This window comes from Thunnus thynnus, chromosome 8, assembly GCF_963924715.1.
Source record: "Thunnus thynnus chromosome 8, fThuThy2.1, whole genome shotgun sequence".
Taxonomy (NCBI): Eukaryota; Metazoa; Chordata; class Actinopteri; order Scombriformes; family Scombridae; genus Thunnus; species Thunnus thynnus.
The window spans coordinates 25,864,650-25,887,663 of NC_089524.1; the positions used below are offsets into that span (position 1 = coordinate 25,864,650).

The following is a 23,014-nucleotide window of genomic DNA, read 5'->3' on the forward strand; positions in this document are numbered from 1 at the left end:
AGATGGACAGGTAAATATTTTTCTGAGAGATTGGGTGAGAAGGTATAGGATGAAGAGTGAGGCCTTGTGTGGAAAGAGGAAGGAAAGGGAGATGTGGTTAGTAGTGGGGAGCAGCCGGTCCATCAGTCAGATACCCCAGGTGGTACGTATATGATTGACATCACCATGCCTCGAGGGTTGACTCGGCTAAAGCCCCCTCGCTACAGATGAGGTCTTTCCATGGGGCCCAATACTACTTGAAACCATCTGGCTGGAATACCACAGGAGTCAGGGTTAGGGCACTCCAGTTAAGCCTTAAAGCAGACCATTACCCTCTTATAAGTCCTTCTTATATCAAAGTAAGGTCATCCATGATTGAGATATCAACCCAGACTAGATTATTTGTTTTCACGTTTCCTTTTTCCATTGCCTTCACTGACTGTCTCATTATCACTGTCTTCATATCCCACATTGAAGGCCCCATTGTCATTGAACAGAACATCACCTCTATTTAATAATCTCACATCACATAAAAAACTGCCTGAGGGAAAGGCAGGCCATGCTCATTCTATATGTTTGTCTCTGTGTAAATCTCATTCATTCTGTCTCTCCAGTCTGTCCTTCACACATCCTCTCTACTCCATCTGCTCCAGCTTCCATCTGCTCCAACTTCAGCCTGGAATTAAATTAGATTTCCTGCATGATACACACTCAAACGTTACTGCATGGTTATCTGCATTGAAACCTACTGTACAACTCAAGGATTCAGCATGGCTAGAATTTTGTACATACATGTGATCAGCATCATTTGTTGATCTCAAGAAACAATCCTTTCTTTTAGATTGTGATTGGAGAGTGCTACAGGATTCATCAGCTACATGTTGGAACCAAGTCCTTCGTTGGGAATCCCTACGTCGCAGCCCTGTACAAACAGGTCAGTCCATTAGAGTGCTTCCATAAGTTTTTTGTTATATTATTATAAACATCTACATTGATATTCTAATAATATAGTCTAATCTAGTCTAATCATTCATGCATGTGATTCTGCAGGTGGGTGTGTTCATCTTTGGCTGTGCCATCAGCCAGTCATTCACAGACATTGCCAAGGTGTCGGTGGGTCGTATGAGACCTCACTTCTTAGATGTGTGTAAACCTGATTTTTCCACTATCAACTGTTCCCTGGGATACATCACCGAATACACCTGTGCTGGCAAAGATAGTGACGTACAAGAGGCCAGGTTTGTATAAACACACTATATGCTCAATACAATACAAATATACACGCTGTATCAAAAAAGTATTTTTAAAAGAAAAACTGATCAAGGATAATCTTTCTCTCCACAGGAAATCCTTCTTCTCAGGACATGCCTCTTTTTCAATGTATGCCATGCTCTACCTTGCTGTAAGTATCTATTAAACTCTTTTTCACACACATCACAACACACTTACATTCATGCCAGCACACACACGCTACGAGCCACAGAAACAATGGTTTACAGATCATAGAGGAAGTTATGAGAGGAAGGTTAGGCTCTAATTTGGGGATTCACTGCCTGAGGAAAAAACAAAACATTGTTCTTGTAAACTTCTCTTACCCATCCTCCTCCTCTCTTCTACCTCCGCACCCAGTTTATGAAGAGTTTTATTCTCCTTTTTAACTCCTCGGAGAGGTAGATGGATACACTCCACCTGTTTTTGTCAGAGCAGCTGTGTATGCACTTCCTGTCCTCTCCCATTTCGCTCCATCTCTCCCTCTCACTCCACCTGTTGTGGGTGTCTGGTGGGGTTTAGCACCCCAGAGGCATTTCATGCTTCAAACAGTCTAATTACACACACAGACAATTGCCAGCTTATAGCTCCCCAATCATCTCTTCCCCCTTCCTCTGTTTACACACCACAAGTTTCTACATCACTCTGCATGTTACACCCTGATCAGAGTCAGGGGAAGAGAGGAGAAGAGAGTAAATGTTTTGGGTCTGGCTGGCCTGAGCTTGCTTACAAGGTGGTCTCGGTTCTCACGCTGGGCTGACAGTTGAAGGTCTCGTGTGTTGTCATGTATTGTCATGCAGTGAGAGCTTGCTGAGGGTATTTCCCAGCCTCTGGATGAACCTACAGCTGTACTCTGGTCAGAGCAAGGAAAAGGGATACAGCGAATAAAAAGCAGGGAAAAAGCAGAGAGGGAAAAGAGATGTGCTGCATCCAGACCACAGAGCAGCACACTAGTCAGAGACCAGTGTTCCAGCTGCGGCAAGCACAGGACCATAGCCAGAGGAGGCTGGTGCAAACAGTGAAACAGAAAGAGAGAGGAGAGCAGAATGAGTGGAGGAGAGGAGGAACAGTTTGTAGTTGATGTTTTGGAATACAAAACCAGCCTGGCACAAAGCCCACAAGTGGTAGCATTCCTAGTGGGAATAGGAATCTGCGGCATCTTTTGTTTTTGCCAGCTGAAAATCATGTTTTCATTCACAGAATCTTCCACTCTCTTGAAGTACCTTTAAATAAGTATACTTGTGGAGTTTATGGAGTTTTAGATGTTCAAATTTCCATTTTTTGAGCACTTCAAGAACTTCCCATTCGTTTTGACATACTACTAAAATGACCTTGTAGGAGAAAGTCAGTTTTCAGGGTCATGAATGAATTTTCAATCTCAAATATAAATTTTCAAATTCAATTAATTGATCAGTTGATTAATCTATAAATGTCAGAAAATCAGGCAAAATCGCCATCACAAGTTCCCAGAACCTAAATTGAGATGGGTGACAAATTAAAGGAAAAACCTTAATAAATGAGTTGAGAAACATAATGAATGCAGGTGTTTCCACTTAGGTGCACTGCATCGCACAATTAAGCAATTAACATCCAGTCATGCCCTGTGGCATGTATGAAAATGCTTTACAAGCCCAGTTGATTTTGATTTTGTATTAAGATGGCAAGAGAAAAGACCTATGTGAAAGTGGGTTCATTGTTGGGGCACGAATGGCAGGAGCTTCAGTCACAAAGACTGCTCAACTGGCTGGTGTTTCAACTCTTTCTCAGGTGACTGAGAATTTCAATGCAGCACGTGATCAGACTGTGTCAGCAAGAATAGTCCGTCGACAATTACATAGAGAGGAATATTATAGTAGGGTTGCAGTGCATAAACCCCTCATTACAAAGATGAATGCATATTTGAGAGTTCAGTGGTGCAAAAAACATAGGCACCAGTCTACAGAGATGTGGAAAAAAGTGATATGGTCAGATGAGTCATCCTTCACCATATTCTCGACAAGTGGGCAAGTGTATGTGTGGCATACACCAAGAGGGCGGTACAGCATTGAATGCTTGCAGTGAGGGGATCTGGTGACTCTGTTCTGCTTTAGGGGGCATTTTCTGGCATGGTTTGTGTCCACTTGTCCCCCTAGAGGGAAGGGTCACTGCAAATCAATACAAAGTTGTTCTGAGTCATCACCTTTATCCTATGATGAAACATTTCTATCCTGATGGGAGTGGTCTCTTCCAGGAGGACAATGCCCCCATCCATAGGGCACGATGGGTCACTGAATAGTTTGATGAGTAGGAAAATGATGTGAATCATATGCTGTGGCCTTCACAGTCACCGGATCTCAACCCATTTGAACACCTATGGAAGATTTTGGACTGATGTGTTAGACAGCGCTCTCCACCACCATCATAAAAACACCAAATGAGGGAATATCTTTTGGAAGAAAGGTGTTCATCCCTCCAGTAGAGTTCAGAGACTTATAGAATCAATGTCAAGGCACATTGAAGCTGTTCTGGTGGCACATGGTGGCCCAACGCCTTACCAATACACTTTATGTTGGTTTTACCTTTAATTTGTCACCTGTCTGACATCTTTAGTTTGCTTGTTTCCAAAACCCAGAGGACTTAAACTTGTGATATAAAACAGAGAAATGCAACAAATCCCCATATTTGAGAAGCTATCATCAAACTTTATATTATCTAGCTTGAGTTATAAGCTCATCGACCATTCATTTCTGCACTAAATGCGTTACACCTACAGCTTCCTTAGCGCCTTTGTCGCTTGCCAGTGTGAAAGTGTCATTTGAGCAGTGTGGCTGTCACCTTGTCCTCCCTGCCACAGCCCCTAGTCATCTGCTAATTGGCACTCTTTGATTTTAAAGCACTTCAAGTCCTGCCAAGCGTGCCTGAGTGCTGTGCCTGCAACTGATGTGGTTTGAGCTGAGACTTACCCACATTGCACTCTTCAGAGATGACACACTTATAACCGGCACAGTCCTCACCACACGCTGTACAGCTAAACACAGCAGCAACCGTCAGAGAACAAGCGTCTGTGTGTGCATCCTTCTTGGCTATCTTGTGTTTTGTCTAATGTGCAGACAACGTCTCGATGAGCATACTCACCAATAGCAAAGGACTGGAATATTTCTGAGGGTTATTCATCCTACACAACCTGCTATCGCTGTGTCAGATAGAGAGTTGCTGGTTAAATGAAAAACAACATGTTTGTTTCTGATACAATTGGTTTTAACCACAGCTATGCCTTTGTCTCGCAGCATGGTGTGAACCAGAGGAGGGGAAGAGAAGGGGGCTGGCATGTAAAACAAGTTCTCCTTCTCATTCTTTCTCACTTTGTTGTGTTTATGTGTGTTTTCCTTAATTTAACACCGACTATGAATCAGAGTGAGAAAGAGACGGAGGGAGAAGATCTTACTGGAATGATCTGGATTCCTTTAGAAACCACCAGACTTTGTGTCGCTCTTGTCTCTCTCCGTCATGGGAATTCACTGGGACTTCTTTTGTTGTTGTATTTTATTGTTGTTTTCCTCAGATCAGACTATTTGAGACATGCAGCAAATTTCTGGGAGGACGAGGAGGGTCAGAAAGGCAGATGCTTGAATCTCTGTTAAAGTGTGTGTTGGATTTATAGAGGAGGCAATGCACTTTGGTTTTAGAAGGTCATTAACCCTCTTAGTTGTTTATCATGACTTTGTGTGTACATGCTTCTCTTAAATCAGGGCTGCATGGGATATTTGGGTTTACTCACTGCCCTTCATTCAGATAGGGCTAATTTGATTGGCAGGTCACTGTAACTCAGTTTTGGCTGAGTTAAGTGCTCATTTTTTACTCCTACATCTTCCATTAAAGCTTGCGCAAAATTGAGAGGTTTAGGATGTTGGGTGAGGGACTTATCGGATGTTGCTTTTATGGCTCCAGGACGTCAGACAAAAGTACTTATTAGTAATCCTTGCCCGCTACCTGAGAACGTCTGCGGAGGAAGCCTGAAGTCTAAACATCCCTGCCAGGGAGGAGAGAACAAGACTGGAAGGGATGGGAGGGATCCCTTCCTCTACTTCCGTAAGGAGAAGAACAATGATATAGTGTTGTAGAGGAAATGTACGGAAGCTTTATGTCCACACCTACAGGGGCTCATAGTGGACGAGGGCTGCTGGGAGGCGCTGCGGCTGTCTGTATGTATTGTTAGCCTAGCTGATTATAAGACATAAGTCTGGGGCTTTGGGCTGGGTAGACCTTGGGTGAGGCTGGCCCTCCCAAGCCCTCTGTCTCTGGGTGTGAGAGACAGGAAGTTAAGATCTACGAGTGGTGCAGAAACACAGGATGTCTGCAGAACCTGGGCTGACCTCACAACTGTGCGTGTATGTGGGTAGAAGAGAGAGCTTATGCACGCGTGTAGACTTGTGTGAGTGACTGAAAGTGACCTTGGACTTCGTTGTTCCTGTTTTGGTTCCCGTCAGTCTTTATCATGCCCCAGAAAGTGGGATTTGGCTGCGGGTGGAATGGGGGGTGCATCCGCTTTGTCTTCTATTTACTCTAATAGAGGGTAGAGAGTTCATCCCAACAAAGTGTTGAAACTTACATGGCAGGTATACACATATATATATGTGTGTGTGTGTGTGTATTCCAGTGGCTCTCTGTGGTTGTGCTGTTTTTACAGCTGGGATGTAGAACCATGAATCAGTCATGTCCGGATCGCAGGCAGTCAAGTGTGTGTGTGTTGTGGAAGAGTGTGTGTTTCTTTTCGGGTCTGGCAAGCCTGCCCACTTTGATTCAGTCTAGACCTCTCAGACAGTAATAACACACACACACACACACACACACGCACACACCGCAGGTGCAGGGTTAAAAGGGCAATACAGCATATGCTAAACATAATGACTTTTATGAAGTTTTCCAGGCAGGTGTGTGTGAGAGTTCAAGTCATTGCTGGCAACAGAGTGTGGTGAGACTGGTAATGATACTGCCATCAATAAGATGATATGGATTACAGGTTTTACATCATAAACACTAATCTGTCAATGGGTTTTTTAAATCAAAAATGCAGAGTCTTGTATAAAATAAATAACATTTTCTGTATGTTCTCCCCCTCTTCTTGCCTTCTCTCTGTGTCTTCCCAGTTCTATCTCCAGTCCAGGTTTACATGGCGTGGCGCTCGTCTCCTCCGCCCGTTGCTCCAGTTCACGCTGTTGATGATGGCCTTTTACACCGGCCTATCACGTGTCTCCGACCACAAGCACCACCCTACTGATGTCCTGGCAGGCTTTGTGCAGGGAGCCCTGGTGGCCTACTGCATAGTGAGTGCACACATGACACACAAAACACACAATAGCAAGCACACTCATATGAAAATATGAGAGATATAGTATAATTGCACACAGGGAGACCATCAAACCTCTCTGCAATTTAAACCTTTTATATAATCCTACAGATGGTCCAACCTCCACAAAAAGTTTGCCTCCACATATCTGTCTTTCTCACTTCTGCTCCCCTCTGCTTTTTGTAAAAAAGAGAAATAGTGCAAGCAGTGAAGTGAGGAGAATCTGATTCCCTTTAATGAATAACACATTGCCTGGAGCCAGGCCCCAGTTCAGGAGTCTGTGTGTGTGTGTGTGTGTGTGTGTGTGTTTGTGTGAATCCATACTCTACAACCTTCCTCCCTACTTTTGTGACATATCGTTACAGCAGTTGCCAGATGATTTTTTCGTAACCGTCATCATTACACTGAGCTCGATGGAGCCAAGGAAAATTGAATTTGGGTAGAGAGGAAAATAAAAGGAGTGTATAAAAGAGAGAGAGAAAAAGAGAGAGAGAGGATTAGCCTTTGAAATAGGAATGAAGCTGTTAATTATTTTGGGTTTTTTATTTGGTGGCTCTGGTTCTATCAGCGCAGCAGGCCCACAGCTTAACTCTGCTACCTCTGGGAAAAGTATGGAAACACACAAACACATACACACCTTTCTGCACGGTCCAAATCATGAACGTGGAAAGCATTAGATTCATAAAATCCAGCAAGACCTTAGTAGTGGCGCCTAGGCAGACCTTGGCACAGCTAAAATGCACACTTACACTTACACACACACACACACACACACACACACACTCAGCGCAGCGGGGTCTTTGAATGCCAGGATTGTTGGAGGAGCAGAAAATCAGTGAGCAACAATAGACTGTAATGCTCTGGCAAAATCAGCGCTCTTTCAGCTGGGCGTAGCTCCTGGACAACATCAGCTTTGACAACAGAAGAAAATTAATGTTTTTAGAAATATGCTCAACTTATGAGCTTGACCTGTGAATGGGCAGATCTGGCAGGAAGAGTGAAGGGAGGGAAGTGACAGCAGAGAGGAGCCTTGTCTGCATCTTGGCTCGGGATGAGTGTGGGTTTAATCCAACTCAGCTATTCCACAACCCTCCCGCATGGAGAGAGACAGTTTAACGCACACACAGACATGCTATTCACATCTACATATATACACACCACACATACTGTATATACACACTGACACGCACGTATACATAACACAAACCCCTGCTGATCAAGGAGGTGAGGTTAGTTTTACAATCCTTGACGCCCCTTCTGATTTGCCCAGTCTTTGTAGAAACACACATCTGTGAGTACTTTACGCTGCTGTTTCAGCCTCTCAATAAGCGGCGGAGCAGAAAGTACCTGACAGGAGATGAGTTTAGGCAGGACAGAAAGGTATGAAGGCTGTGTGCCTCAGAACAGCCAAAGCCAGCAGAAAGTACTAAATCAAACTGTCTTCAGATAGTAAGTTAACAAATGTGAAGATTCAGTCATTATTCTTTTGAATTTAAAGTTTGAAATGTAAGAATAAAAACACGAGTTCACACACTGAAATCATGTCAGAGCATTTTTATCCATGCTGAGGCATTAGAGCACTAAAACAGTCTTTTAAATGTCTCTGATTGTAACAACATGACCATATCCCACTGGTTGTTAGCAGCAGTTTTGTTATTAGGGAATTTTGTCTTTTGGCAATTAGTCTCATGAGATGTTTTCATGAAGCAGAATCAGCTGATGTCCACAAGCCCTGTGGCAGCCTGGGTAATGTGGTCTATTAATCTTTAAAGCTAAGGGAATATGTACATGCGCAAAATGTGTAGTTGCCAAAAACAGACAGTACACTTGTTGCAGATAAAAATTCAGATTCAAAGAACAAAAGAACACATTGGATGAATTAGTGGATTTGCACGTCAGTCTCAAGTGTGTGATTGTGAACAATTGTTCTAAATATCACACAGGATTTATATGGCCTTGTGGAAAAGTGTCTTCCTTTCCAAATACATTTCAGGCTATGTGTCATTCCATGACTTTATTGTGTCTGCTATTCCAGGTTTCCCAAGGCTACAGTTACTTCTTTAATCCCAATGCACTCCCAATGAGTGCCAGTAAATGAATACAATACAAACCCAGGGCAAGTATGGACACATTCATATGTAGTGATGTGTTTGCTGCTTTAAAACCTCTGTCCTCACGTTTGATGATAGATGTTGTCTGAGTTGGATATATGCAGTTTTTTGAAGAATAAGTAGATGCATGTCTGTTTTTAGTCAAACACTCCAGACTATGTCTGCGGGGCCACAATCCAGAGAATCATGGGGAACAACAAACCACAACAGGAAGAGGTCTGTCTGTCCTACCTGACACTTCCTATCAGACAAAATGACCTACTTTTCAACATGTGTCGTAATGAAGGTCAAAAGGACCAAATCCAGCAGGAAACAGCTGTCAGAGAGAAAGCTGGGACAGTGCTCATTTGTTTTTCGAGGTTCACTGTCACAATGGAGAGGAGCTGGGTCAGACGATTCTATCTCTCCCTCGCGCTGATTTAAACACACAAGGACATTCTGCACATAACGGGGGTCTCAAATACTGAAGCAGCGTCTGTGGTCAATGAACTTGTGCAGAAGCAGGAAGTCGACATTTATCACTCCACAGACACAACTTAAGTGTCTGAATAAGGAATTATATGAACCATGTCAAGTGTTAGCGTTATCTTTTTACACTTATTAGACACAGTATACATTTAGACACTGACGTTTAGAAGCTGTTAGAAGTTATAAATCCCACTCATTTTCTCATGTATATACTATATGTGTGTGTGTGTAAATATATCCAGAGTGACGTCTTTCGTCTTATATAGGTGTAAATGCAGTAACAGATGTAATGCGTGGTGAGGCTAAAAATATACTCATAGTTGGTTTCCTGTGAATGCATACAGATGCAAAGTTTTATTCTTTCATACACGAAAGGGGGTCTTGTGAGTAATTTGGGTTTTTTTTTAGATATGTACAGTTCCTGCGAGTTGGTGCATTCACTTCCTGTATGACTCAGTGTCTTTATGTGTCATGCATGACTTTTAAAAAGTAGACACGCAGGCACGGACACACAATAAAGGCATAAACACACACACATAAACACGCCTTTAAAAGTTCCGCTGTTTTTTTTTTCCTTCCCTGTGTAACAGTATTAAGGAGCCTAATTGCTGAGTCTACATCACTCAACACAATAGGCCTGGAGATTGTGTGTGTGTGTGTGTATGTTTGTCTGTGTGTATATAACACGAACAGGAAGTGGTGAGGTTGTGATAAGTTTTCCACCATGGCAGGTTCAGGGGTAATAGGTTGGAGATTGGGTGATGCAGCAACAAGGCCAGCTATGATTGGTCACAGAGTATCCTGATGGGAAAAGAGCCTTGAATGTTTCCCATGGCGGCTCGAGTGATTGTCAGAGATATGATTCTACATCATATCTTTCTTCACTCCCCTCATCATGTCATGTATAATATACCCTATAATAATGCACTGAGCACACTACACAAACTAATTGCTGTATACACAAAGAAGCCTTTGAAAAGCATGAAAGCAGCTGTGTGTTGTGGAGGTATCTATCAATGAATGATGTCATCTGTCAGTCAAAGGTTATCTGTGAAGGTCATTTTCTGGTCCTAAATGTCAAACTGTAATAGAAGAGAATGTCTTTGTGTTTAGCCCACCACTCAGAATGAGACGGTCTTTGTTATATAAATAGATCAATGACTGTATGTGAAGGATGAGGATATTCCTGTTTGCATTTTCCTTTATGAGATTCCTAGTGTAGTTTCTCCGCTGAGAGTTATCCACATTGTTTTTTCCCCGAGAAGCTGGCCTTGTACACAGTAGGCTCTCTTTCACAGTAAAAAAAAATGGCAGCCTCTCCCCTCCGCCCTCCCTCCTCATCTTTCTGGCACAGGCCCTCTGCTCGCCCTCGACTGGCAGCACGGAAGGAAAAGCTGCTGCGCCTGCCAATTATATGTGTGTATTTGTGTGTGTTTGTCAGCTGAAGCCACTGTTGCTCGTGACTGACCCCAGTCCCTTGTAAGTGGAAACGGTAATCCACTCTGACAGTGGACAGTAGTTTCCATGGTCCCCCTTCCTGTCCACTCCTGCCTATTTTCCTGTTTGACATATGATGTCATCAAGATCTCAGGAAGAGATTTCTTTTCTGCTATTTTTTTTCCTCTTCCGTCATTCACCACCAGTGCCAGGCAGGCTGACCTAAAGCTCTCTGAGTTGATGAAAAAGGGGAAGTCACCTCCACTGCCACCGATGATGGCGTAATCTAATAGAGGATTAGAGAATAGAGGAAAGGTCATTGAATATGATTTTATGATGAGCTATACCAAGATCACTTCCTTTAGCCAGATTACTCAGTGTTACTAGTCTGGGATTGCCTAAAACGTGTTGAGTAGAGGTGATTTGAGGTGAGGGAGTTTCTCAGTGTGGCACAGTGACGTAATGCAACCCTCACTTTTACACTTTTCGCCGGCTCACAGCTCCTGCACAGACATTTGGATAATGTGTAATCACATTAACCCTGTTCAGACCTGCCACGCTTTATCCAGACTGTTTTTAGATCCAGCTGAGACATGCAGTTCACATCTGGTATAAAATTAATCTGAAATGTGTCCTGAGAAACCATTTTTGATCAGATTTCACCCCCATAATTAGATTTATTTTCTCTTTGAGGAAAGTGTGACTGCTGCAAAACATGTTTGAGCTCAGCCATACAGTTTAAGAATATAAATGTGGTGGTTATTTGTTATGTTTGCCTTGAGAACGGACTTTAAAACCCCTGCTGATGTTGTCTGGCAAAGGCAAATCAACTGAGATAGTGTTGACATGCTCTATGCAAATTACAAACGCAACTTGGCTGTCCTCTTGTGTGGTGAATTTGCATTTAAACCAACTGTTAAAGTGGACACACGCATGTCCACATAACCATTTCCAAATGTGGTTGAGCAAACAGATTCCAACTTATGTTAGGGATCATTTTGTCCTTCTCTTTTCTTTTTTTCAGCTGATTCTTAGCATCTTTTCTCTTTGCCATTCTTCTCCTGTTTCCTCACCTCGCTCTCATCTGTGTGTCCACCAGGTGTTCTACGTGTCAGACCTGTTCAAGCCGAGGGTGAAGCCGGCCACGCCCCCGCCCTCCCCAATCAAGAAGGAACTGCTCCCTTCATCCGACATCATTGAGAGGAACAACCACCATAATATGGTGTGAGAGAGGCCACAACTCTTCCTGTGACTGAGGAGCCAATCACAGTGCTGCTCACCTCCCATCGGACAGTAGAATGTAGCGACGAGAGACTGTAGCTGCTCCTCAAATGGCATCCTCCTCCCTTTTACAATGCCCACCGAGGTGCTTTGTGGACTAGGGTGTCAGATTTGAGATTTGCACAGCAGAGTCCACTCTCACTATCCAGACTTATTATTTACTATTATGTCAACTACTAATCAACATTTGAGCCCAGCGTTTTGAGCACAAACAGAAAAGAATTGGAAGCTAAAAGAAAGATGAGTTAAGAAAATTGATGACTTGACAGGCAGAGCTGAGGGGTGTAGAGGTTTGATGGAAGTGTAACCACATAAAGGGAAAACACTTGTGAAGAAAAATGAATGAAGAAAAGAGACAAAAAAGAAAAAAAAAGACAAACCCCCTGCCTAGGGAGAGAAGGATTACCAGTGATGCTTCCTCTCTGAACTCTCTGTGGCCTTGGAACGCCATAGGACAACAACTTCCTTAGCTACAGGAAGGATATTACTGCAATAATTAGCAGCATAGAAATATTAACAGTATAGAAAAATATAACTTATAGCACTGTTTTTAAGTCCATTGTCCATTATCACCACTTGCTGCCTGATGTGTCTAACTGAAAGAAAACTTGATGATGCTGACATTCACAAGACAAAAATATTTACTCAGAGAAGAAGCTAGCATAGCATGGCTTTAATGAAAATATCCCTGTAAGGATCATACACTGATTTTGCTGGACCTTTACAACAGGTTTCAGAGAAGTCTCTTGGCTGTCTTGCAAACATTTTTGACTGCTTGGCAAGACATCAGTACCCCCACTGAGAAATGGGGCCCTCCAATATCACCTCAGATCAGCACATCAAGCTTTTTGTAGTGGACTGTCAGTTCGGCCTAAACCCGGGATGTTGCATTTCTTTGGGGTTAGATGTAGTAAAGGGGGGATATTTTCTGTGGAAGGAGGGAGACAGATCTTGCAGCCTCCCAGTACCTGTATAAGAGGTGTGGCTGTGCCATGCCACTTCCTGGTGCTGGGGCCATCTGTTTGGCTTCCTATACAGGAAGGGGATGGATGGGCAGAGTGAAGAGGTGCAGTCTGTCACCGTAGAAAGAGGGTGATAATTTACAGCTAAGCTGGCACATTATTTTGGGATGATTTGGGCTCTTTCCGCTGGCAGGGAGGGGCTCTCACCCGCCCAATCACTCATTGGCAATGGATGTTTGTATCTCAGTCTGTGTGTGTGTGTGTGTGTGTGTGTGTGTGTGTCCTGTACACTCTTGTGCTTGTGTGGGTACGCTTGTGCTTGTACATGTACATCTTGTGTTTGTGAATATGTGTGTGTGTACATATGTATGAGCGCTGTGCCCTGTGAAAAGGAACCCCTCTTGATAAACTATATGTGTGTCAAATGAAACCCTCTCACATACACACTGTCAGCTGTGCCAAGTGTGTGTGTGTGTGTGTGTGTGTGTGTGTGTGTGTGTGCCACTGTGTCAAGGAGCAAGAGAGTAGGTGAACGTTATAAAAACTGTGGATCTAATATTTTTATTCTCTGCTAAGATGCATCTTTAACCTTGTATGTTTATAGCCTGTCTTGTATAATCACTAACAGTTGTACAGTACCAGATACAGAAGCCCTTTTTATTTACAGCCTCAGATATCCTCCTCCAACAACACACTCCGCCATGTTGCACATCTTTCTCATCGTATAGTCCGTCCTATCACTTCACAAAGCCGTTTTCACTCTCTTTTTATAAATATATAAATAATGTATAGATCACTAAAATTAACTCTGTAAGATATTGTTTCTTAACATGTTTAGATATATCCACTATGATTACAGACCTGTGTTCTTTACAAAATGCTGCTTAAAAAGCATCAATTGACAGATTTTTGTATTTAGATAACTAAACTATTGTAGATTGTAATAGTTAAGTTTGTAATATGCATTGAAAAAAATACACACACAATTGTATTAAAAATTCAATATTAGTATTTTTGTATTGTCTTGTTTTTTGTACAAAAGAAATAGTAGCAATGCTGTTTTTTTCTGCTAAATGTACCTAGCTCTAATTCATGTGCTTTTAAATAAAAAGCTCATTATGAACACAACTTTGGTTTGTCTCGATTGTTAATCCTTTACTTTGACTACAGGTTGTGAAGATGTTATTTTTCTATGACTGTACGGATTCCTCTTAAAAATGTTTATTCCTAGAAATGATTCCCTCAGTATCTTCATACATAATCAAATATAAAAAACTGCATATAACAAAGACAAGACTTAAAGGATAGGTTCATATTTTTTCAAATCTATCTCAAAACATTACTGACATGCTCAAATGTACATTTACGGAGTTATTAGTTGCTGTATTTGTTCCTAATGCCCATACAGCACATGATGAGATCCCCTATTCCAATGTAAGAGAGAGAGAGACAAAATCCACAGTCCTCTTTTGTGTACAGCAGTTCAGATAATATGAGACATCAAGAGTCTGAGTGTGTCAAATAAAGAAGGGTTCATCCAAAGTTACTGTCTTAAAATTCCCCCATTTTGTTTCCCCTGACAGTGTGTCCTTGCTGAGCTTTGGCGGATTAATAATAAAACAGAAAAAATACAGGAACTTTGGAAAATACTTGATTTGTTTGTCTCAGACTGGTGAATCCTCACATTAGCTTTAGTTGAACTTTGGAAAGCATTTTTACACAGAATAAAGACTGTAGATTTTGTCCCTCATCACTTATATTGAAATTGCATTAGTTTTATAAACGGCACAAATGATTACAATGACCAAAAGCTGTTTCAATATACTCATGGACATGTGAGCATTGTTTTAATACTGACTTGAAAAAAATGTGAGCTGGTCATTTAAAAGCAGTGGTGGAATAATATACGGTAACGCATGATAATACCCTGACAATACACATTGATAATGGGTACTTACTTACTTTTCTTACTTTAATTGCATAGGGAGTATTTTTATAGTGTTATTTACTGTGAGTAAATGGTCTGAGTACTTCTTCCTCCACTGCTTTAAAAAGTACAAATTAATAAAGAAACTGCAGAAAAAACAGTATTACTTTTTCTACTATTTGCTGTGACTACACCATGGCCTTAGTTCCTATTGTCAAGAATACTACATGAAATACGGCCTTAATTACACGCACTTGGAACAGGGCTCATGAAGTGTGTGTGATTTCACACTCTGGCAGACAACAGGCCAGACGAGCTGGTGTCATTGTGTGTGTCTTTTAAAGTAAAAAAAAAGAGAGCAGAACTGCCATGGTTTGTGATTCTGACCTAAACAAGAAGTATCATTTTCTTCACCACAGCATGTTTCAGCCAAGGAGAGAAAAGCTTGAATGACACTTTCAGTCATCTTAACTGTTTATGTAGGCTTCAGTACAAAACCAATCTAAAGTGCAACACACTGTAATCAGTCACAATGCATCATTTGCCCATGTAAGAATATTGAGTATTTAAAGGATCAGTGTGTCAGATTTAGTGGCATCTAGCAGTGAGGTTGCAGATTGCAACCAACTGAATACCGCTCCCCTCCTCCTCCTAGTGTGTAGTAGAACCAACGGTGGCCGCGTAACCTGCGAAAAATGCAAAAACGTGAAAGGCTCTCTCTAGAGCCAGTGTTTGGTTTGTCCATTCTGGGCTTCTGTAGAAACATGGCAGTGCAACATGGTAGCCTCCTTGGAAGAGGACCCGCTCCCTATATATATATATAAAGGGCTCATTCTAAGGTAATGAAAAGACGATTGTTGTTCTCAGGTGATTATACACTAATTAAAACATACTTATGAATATTATATTCTATTTCTGCCAAGTCCGTTGCCACTAAATTCTACACACTGCACCTTTAACACACACATATTTAAAACATGTGAACTTAAAAATCTACACTTCTAACCATGGCCAACAAGGAACTGATGTCTTTTTGCGTGCAATCGTGACATGAAAAAGACAATACAAAAGGAGAGAAGAAAAAGAACAAATGGCAGGCCTTGAATAATCCAGATCAGATTCTAGCAGTGAACAACTTGCTGTGTGACCTTAATGAGTAAAATGCAACCATTTACGGCAATCATTTGACTGATGTTATCATTACAGTGACATGCATGTTTCCACTCGGTGTCCTGTAAAGTGCAGTCCTTTATTGACAGTGACAGTCCAGCTGGTCTGAGGTCAGCTGTAAAAAAAAACAGCACCAAACTGAGATTTACGGTGCTTGTGAACAGCTGGTAGGCCTGGGGTCAGCCATGCGTGGCTGTAATAGTAGAGGGCCTGCTGCTGAGGCAGAGAGAGGCCCATGTTGTGGTCTTGTCTGGCAGCAGCAGAGCAGAGCAGAGCAGCGCTGGCACTGGGCCGTCACAGGGAGGCCAAGGCATTACATAGTACTGTACCTCTCTCAGAGTGCTGCTGGGTGTGTGTCCGTCACCATCACATACTGTACGTCCACTCACTCTGTTTACTCTCATTTATTACTCATGCTTTACACATCGCCTTGATGTTTCCTTCATCTTCAGTATCCTTCAGTATCCACATTTGTGTAAAAATGCTAATTCCTGTTGGTATGTGAAAACTCTATGCTGGTGATGTTGACATTTGAACACAAATTGGATGGATTACGTCCTCCTTTGTGGGATGAGAAATTCCCCCACCGTTGCTCTTATAAAAGCCTTTCAAAACCCCCTTTTGGATAAACTCAAAAATGCACAGCAGTCATGTTAAAAACTAGGCTGTTTTTTATAGCTTTTCAAAGGTTTACATTTGGAAGATACACAATTTTCACCACACACCAATGACACAAGGAATTATGGAAAATAATAAAATATGAAACATAGTGGAGAAATATAGCAAATTAGACTACATTTTGATACACTTGAATATGGAAAATAAAGTGTCATTTGACAGCTGGTAAGTGTCAGCGGCAACTTAACCCCGTTCTGCTCAACTGGACTTTGTTAGAGATTCCAATATAATTGCTGTGGAAAACCCCTCCTTTCTGAGAAGAGAGCCTGACAGATTGATAACATATGTATCCATATGCTATATACTGAATGTCTGAACATGGGTATGAATGTATATCACACTCTGAGAGCAATAGGTTTGCAAAACGTATGTCACATGTACAGATGCACAGGCAGCAGTCAGAATATGCAAGCGTGAAAGAGCAACTTTATTTCAAATTTAGCTCCACACATTAGCTCAGAATCAGCATGTGTAAAAGTGGTTTTGGTGGCTCTCAGCTGGCGATCCAAAACAAGGCTGACTAACAGACTTCTTTTCTTACCATGTAGTGGTTGTAGTCAAGAAGCCCTGAGTGAAATGGCCCACTGGCACACATGATATAAAAAGCACCACGGCATAACAAGAGTGCTACTGTGGGTGCTTCTGGTTTGGCTTGAATGTTGCGAGTGAGTGTGTGTGGGTGAGAGAGATAGAGTTGGGCTGTGGTGAGGGTGGCACCTCCAGGAGAGCTGTCTGGAGGCCTGGAGCTCTGAGGGCCTTTTCTCTGCATTGCAGTCCAGGGAGCGGAGAGGCAGCTGGGCCAGGCGAAGCACACAGGCTGGCCAGAGAGTCAGAGGAGAGCAGTCTGGGCAGGACTGCTCAGCACTTCCTTTAGGGAAATGGAGGCACAGCCTCCCAGCAGTCAACTGTTTACAGTAGGTCAGTGTCTGTTTTGCAGGTTTTTAGCACACATGAGGTGTGTAGACATAATATGACCCACCCACAGGACAAAGTGTGGACAGAAAGGAAAAATATGTGCAAAAAATAAAGGAAAGGGTTGGTTTTGCAAGTGTTAGTTTCAATTGCAGGTTTTAATGTCCCACATTCTCAATTGTGTTTCAAAGGTTTTTCCCTCGGTCAAGAAATGACAAAGATGGATGACAGGAAAAGGTATTTCTTTCTAACAGCTTCTTTCATCGCTTGTGTCAGATGGAGCTTCACAGAAAAACAGCTGAACACAGACACATTCGGAAAATGGAGCAGCCTTTAAATAAATGAAAAGAAGATTGGTTTTGTTAAGTATTAACCCAGTTTTTAGCAAATCTACTTTATTATATGGGTATCACTGATTAAAACAAGGACATGGCGGGGTGTTGGATGCTGCCATCAAAATGCATTCAGTCAATAAGCGCTTGTGTAGGCAGGAAGAGGATTAATATCCAGGATTAACACCATGTTTTTATGATGATGATCCTGCATGAGAACACTACATCTTTGTCTCAGCGAGGGAGATATTTTGTCACTTTTCGACATGAATGAAACCTCAATCCAGTGAGCATAAAATGTAATTAGACATGAATCTCGTGTTAATTGTGACAGAAAGGAAGAATGGATTAACCTATTTTTTGTGGTCCAATGTGAAGGTTTCTTATTTCTGTGTAGAAAATACCGTAGGTGTAATTATAGTGAGTAACTGCGACAACTAGTATTTAATTTTAAGTATCAAGTATTTGTCAGTTTTCTAAAATCTTATATTCATTTCCTCTCTGGTTAATTTATACATTTGCTAATTATACGTTTTATTGCTTCTGCATAAATAACGCAATTATCAATCAATTCAAAATCCAGTCGAAAGTGTAAAGTAGCTGAAAAGCTGTTCCAAGGTCTTGTTTCCTGAAATGAAACTACTGCATTAATATAAAAACTAATTGCCCACTTCACACATAACAGCATGATCCATGTGTGACATAGTGTCTGTGCAGGGGTGGTGAGCTGGATGGAAATAGAGGGAGAGGAGAGAGAGAGGGATAGAAAATTAATAAATTTTGCAGATGTTGGCTGTACACGGGGGAAACAGGTGATTATGTCATCTTCGCATAAATGGCCTCTGTGTCCATCCACTCTCTCTCTCACTCCCTGTTTCTCTCTTATCCAAATTTTTCCCCAACGTGTCCTGCAGATCAAGAAACATTAACAAATTTATCTTCGCTCTTTCTGACATTACCTCTAGGTTTGTGCTTAAGGTTTTGGCTTTATTCAATACCCCAAATCTTCTTTTCAGTTTGAACACCACAACATCTTAGTACTCTCACCTCCTTCTGTGATTCCCTGTATGGAAAAGACATCTCCCACCTCCCCTCGGCCCCCTCATGGCCCATATGGAAGAGTGGACAGGTCAAAAAAGGAGCAGAGGGATTTGGTTGCTCTGAACTTTTTACTAGATGTTGATTTTTACAGATGCAAAAAAGGTTTTATTGATGGTGATTCTCTTTTTTTGGGGACTGAGTCAGAGATCATTGTACCAAACATCACGGTTTATACAGAAACTTCAAGGGGGAAAGCCTAATGACACTTGACCTTTTAAAATGCATGCATGCAGACAGACTCATCATCTCCACTGATGCAGGCAGACAGGCTAAGTGAATGCAGAGTTAAGGGGAATTGGTTTTCACCTGTCCGGTTCCTTTAGAGCAGATGAAAAGAGGGAGAGATGGAGAAGAAAGGAGCGACAGAGGATGAAGGTAGAGCAACGAGACGTTAGGAGGAAATGGGGTTAGAAGACTGAGACACAGGTCCCTGTGATCCTTTTAATGTACAAGATGGAGTTAGGCAAGCATCTCGCTCCCTATTTCCTCTTCTTTCTCTGCCTTTTCTTCTCTCCAAGGTTGCCAGAGGGAATTCTGTCATACAGCCACAGTTGCTTAAACCCCCCATGGTTCACCTGCTCACGCAACACTGCATTAAAACCCACCAACACATATTGCTCCCACATGCACACACACAAACAAATCACACACACACACACACACACACACACACACACACACAAATACGTCTAACAGCATACAGCCATGGGGTGATTATTAGGAGTCAGAATTCAGCTCAGTCCCTCTGGCTGTGATCCAGAGGCTGCTGCCTGATTTACTGGTCATCCATGTGAACGTGTATCTGTGGAGCATTTGCGTATCTGTTGTGTCATCCTGCTGGGAGCCAACTCTGAGCTCAGCACTCAGGGACTATGCATCTGCCTCGCTGACAACGAGCTGAATACCTGCTCCAGACATTTGGCCCATCCATCGTACTCGTAAAGCTGTGATGTTCACATACAGGAATTTATTGGAATATGCGCATTTTCAGGTTGAAATATGACCATATACAGTAAAGGAGGAGTTATTGATTGCGAAGCACATGATTCATTTCTGGTATCAGTTCGTTTTTCTCTGTGGGGGACAGATGGTGATGGAGGAGAGTGCAGCTCTCTACAAGGTTTCATAAGTTCAGGCTGGGACTGACATAAGTTAGGAAATGTGCTTTAGACAAAACTCTCAAAGTCCATCCATCATCAACTAAAATCTGGTCCAGATTAATGTTCTTTATATGATTATACAGCATATGTGTTTGCGTGTATCTGTGTGTCTCCATCCTGGCCTAAAAACACACTGTCTGGAGGATGTTGAAATGTTTTTATGATTAATCTCCCCAATGATGTGATTCAAACTTAGTCTAGTCTGCACCACAGTATTCCCCAAGGGAAGTATTTTTAGGTATATGAGACAGACATGCACACACTTACACCTCAGGGTTGTGTTATCTGTCAGATTGAGTGACACCAGGGATGTGGGGGGCTTGTATCTAGATAACTAAACTATTGTAGATTGTAATAGTTAAGTTTGTAATATGCATTGAAAAAAATTCAATATTAGTATTTTTGTATTATCTTGTTTTTTGTACAAAAGAAATAGTAGCAATGCTGTTTTTTTCTGCTAAATGTACCTAGCTCTAATTCATGTGCTTTTAAATAAAAAGCTCATTATGAACACAACTTTGGTTTGTCTCGATTGTTAATCCTTTACTTTGACTACAGGTTGTGAAGATGTTATTTTTGTATGACTGGATGCATTCTTCTTGAAAATGTTTATTCCTAGAAATGATTCCCTGAGTATCTTCATACATAATCAAATATAAAAACTGTATATAACAAAGACAAGACTTAAAGGATAGGTTCATATTTTTTCAAATCGTCTCAAAACATTACTGACATGCTCAAATGGACATTTAAGGAGTTATTAGTTGCTGTAATTGATCTTAATGCCCATACAGCACATGATGAGATCCCCTATTCCAATGTAAGAGAGAGAGAGACAAAATCCACAGTCCTCTTTTGTGTACAGCGGTTCAGATAATATGAGACATCAAGAGTCTGAGTGTGTCAAATAAAGTAGAGTTCATCCAAAGTTACTGGTTTTATCATGAAATCCCCCCCGTTTTGTTTCCCCAGACAGTGTGTCCTTGCTGAGTTTTCACAGATTAATAGTAACACAAACAAGAAATTTCACATGAAAAACACAGGAACTTTTGAAAATACCTACTTGTTTTGTTTGTCTCAGACTGATGAATCCTCACATTAGCTTAGCACTCTAGGCACTTAGCCTTGTAAACAGCAAGAATGATTACAGTGACTAAAAGCTGTTTCAGTGTATTCATGTGAGCATTGTTTTTAAACAGACTTGTAAAAATGTAAGCTTGACGTTTAAAATCTGTGGTGGAATAATATACAATTATTATATTATTGCTACCTTTATTTATTGTGAGTAAATGACCTGAGTACTTATTCCTTCACTGCTTTAAATAGTACTAATTAAGAAGAAAGAAACTGCAGAAAAAACAGTATTATTTTTTCTACTATTTGCTGAAGAGGATAGATAGATAGATAATGAAAAGAGAGTAGACAAAAAGAGAGAGAAAGAGAGGGATGAGAGACAGAGGCAGATGAGGGTTACAGACGGGGGATGGGGTGACTCGCAGTGAGCAAAGGCCTCCACGGTAGATTTCACGCTTGTCTCTGCTTGGCCCACAGTTAACCCCATGTGTATCCGCTTCATTCCCACACTTTCACTCTTTTGTTTGTCTCCAATCTATGACCTAGTGACAAAACTATCTAACCACAACTCACACATTTGAGTTACAGGAATCGACTCAAGAGTTGCACCACAAACCTTTCATCCTTGACTCCTCACAGGACATTTTCATTCCTCCCCTGATGTGTACAGATGCTGCACATAGAAGAGAAGGGAAATGAGTCAAACACTGAGAGGGTAGACAGAGACCACTTACACAGTATATTCACCCCCCTGCAGGAGACTTTTACTGAGTTAAAGAAATGCTGAGGTGTGGTGCAGTGCTGTAAAAACTGTCCCCATAGCCAGATCCTTGTTTGTTGTCTTTCTGAGGTCTGGAGAGCAACAAGATAATGTCTCCTTTGAGAGCTTGAACAATAACTGCCAATGAGTATTTATGGCCTTTCTGAGAAACAATGTCAATGATGTCTTTATGGCCCTCACATGTTGAAGAGCTCAATTCCTAAATGAGGAAGAATGTCTGCTGCTCTGGCTGAGAATAATTGCTGAAATGCTAACATTTTCGGGAAACAATTATGTTACAAGCTATTTGAGGAGAAATGCTTTCTGAATGCTAGCTCTTTCATCTGCTATTTTCAAACATCATTATTGTCAAATTGATTGATACAATACCGGCAATCACTGTAAACAAACTAGAACATACTTACTGCAGTACAATAATTAGTTCAAGTGGTTTACAAAAGTAGGAGCATCTTGGTTTTTTTTTGTCACAAGCAGGATGTTGCTAATCGCTCTGTTTGTGCAGGAACATGGTGTATCTCCATCTCTTTCTTGCATGTTCTTCAGCCCCAGACTTGCTCTCTCTCTGTGTCTGTATTGTAATATTTTACAGATCCAGCCCTGCCATACCTGCCCACTATAAGCCTCCTCAGTGATCTCCTAGCCTCTGTTCATCACCTGACTACCACCTGCCTGCACAGCTGCTCCTAGTTTGCTCATTAGCTCCGCAGGACATAGAAGGCAGTTTATTGTTAATGACTTGTTGCCTATTAATGTTGGTTGGTTGTTGTCTCTTTGACATGGCTAACTTTGTTTTTGTCAACTTGCCTACTGGTCATACTGTCTATTCTTTTAAGTCTGATTTGCCAAGATTTGTGAAGAGTGTCTTTGAGTTTTATGTGCTAAAGTAATGTCCCTTTGGTTTTAATAAGAGTCTGCATTCATACTAGCAACTCAGTGAGGCAGTACTTAGGCACAGTGGTGCTTAAATGCTAATGTCCGCATTTTAACATGCTCACAATGACAAAAATAACATGCTAATGTAGAGTAGGTGTTAATGTGTACCATGG

The 23,014-nt window shown here is 41.6% G+C and overlaps 1 protein-coding gene and 1 long non-coding RNA gene across 3 annotated transcripts in view; one reads left to right on the plus strand and one right to left on the minus strand.

Annotated features, from left to right (window-relative positions):
* The window catches only part of plpp3 (phospholipid phosphatase 3), a 31,279-nt gene extending 17,318 nt beyond the window's left edge, over positions 1–13,961 (plus strand). For both annotated transcript variants that reach the window (XM_067597503.1, XM_067597501.1), the window contains exons 3-7: positions 821–913; positions 1,030–1,217; positions 1,324–1,381; positions 6,375–6,551; positions 11,690–13,961. In XM_067597503.1, coding sequence (XP_067453604.1) covers positions 821–913; positions 1,030–1,217; positions 1,324–1,381; positions 6,375–6,551; positions 11,690–11,818 — 645 coding nt within the window. In that variant the 3' untranslated portion in view covers positions 11,819–13,961. The remainder of the gene's footprint in view (positions 1–820; positions 914–1,029; positions 1,218–1,323; positions 1,382–6,374; positions 6,552–11,689) is intronic.
* Positions 13,962–18,731: 4,770 nt separating this feature from the next.
* Positions 18,732–22,690, minus strand: LOC137188460 (uncharacterized). The gene is made up of 3 exons (XR_010929413.1): positions 22,373–22,690; positions 21,804–21,860; positions 18,732–19,897 (listed from the first exon to the last, which is right to left on the minus strand). It is a non-coding gene; the product is annotated as an uncharacterized lncRNA (long non-coding RNA).
* Positions 22,691–23,014: the final 324 nt, after the last annotated feature.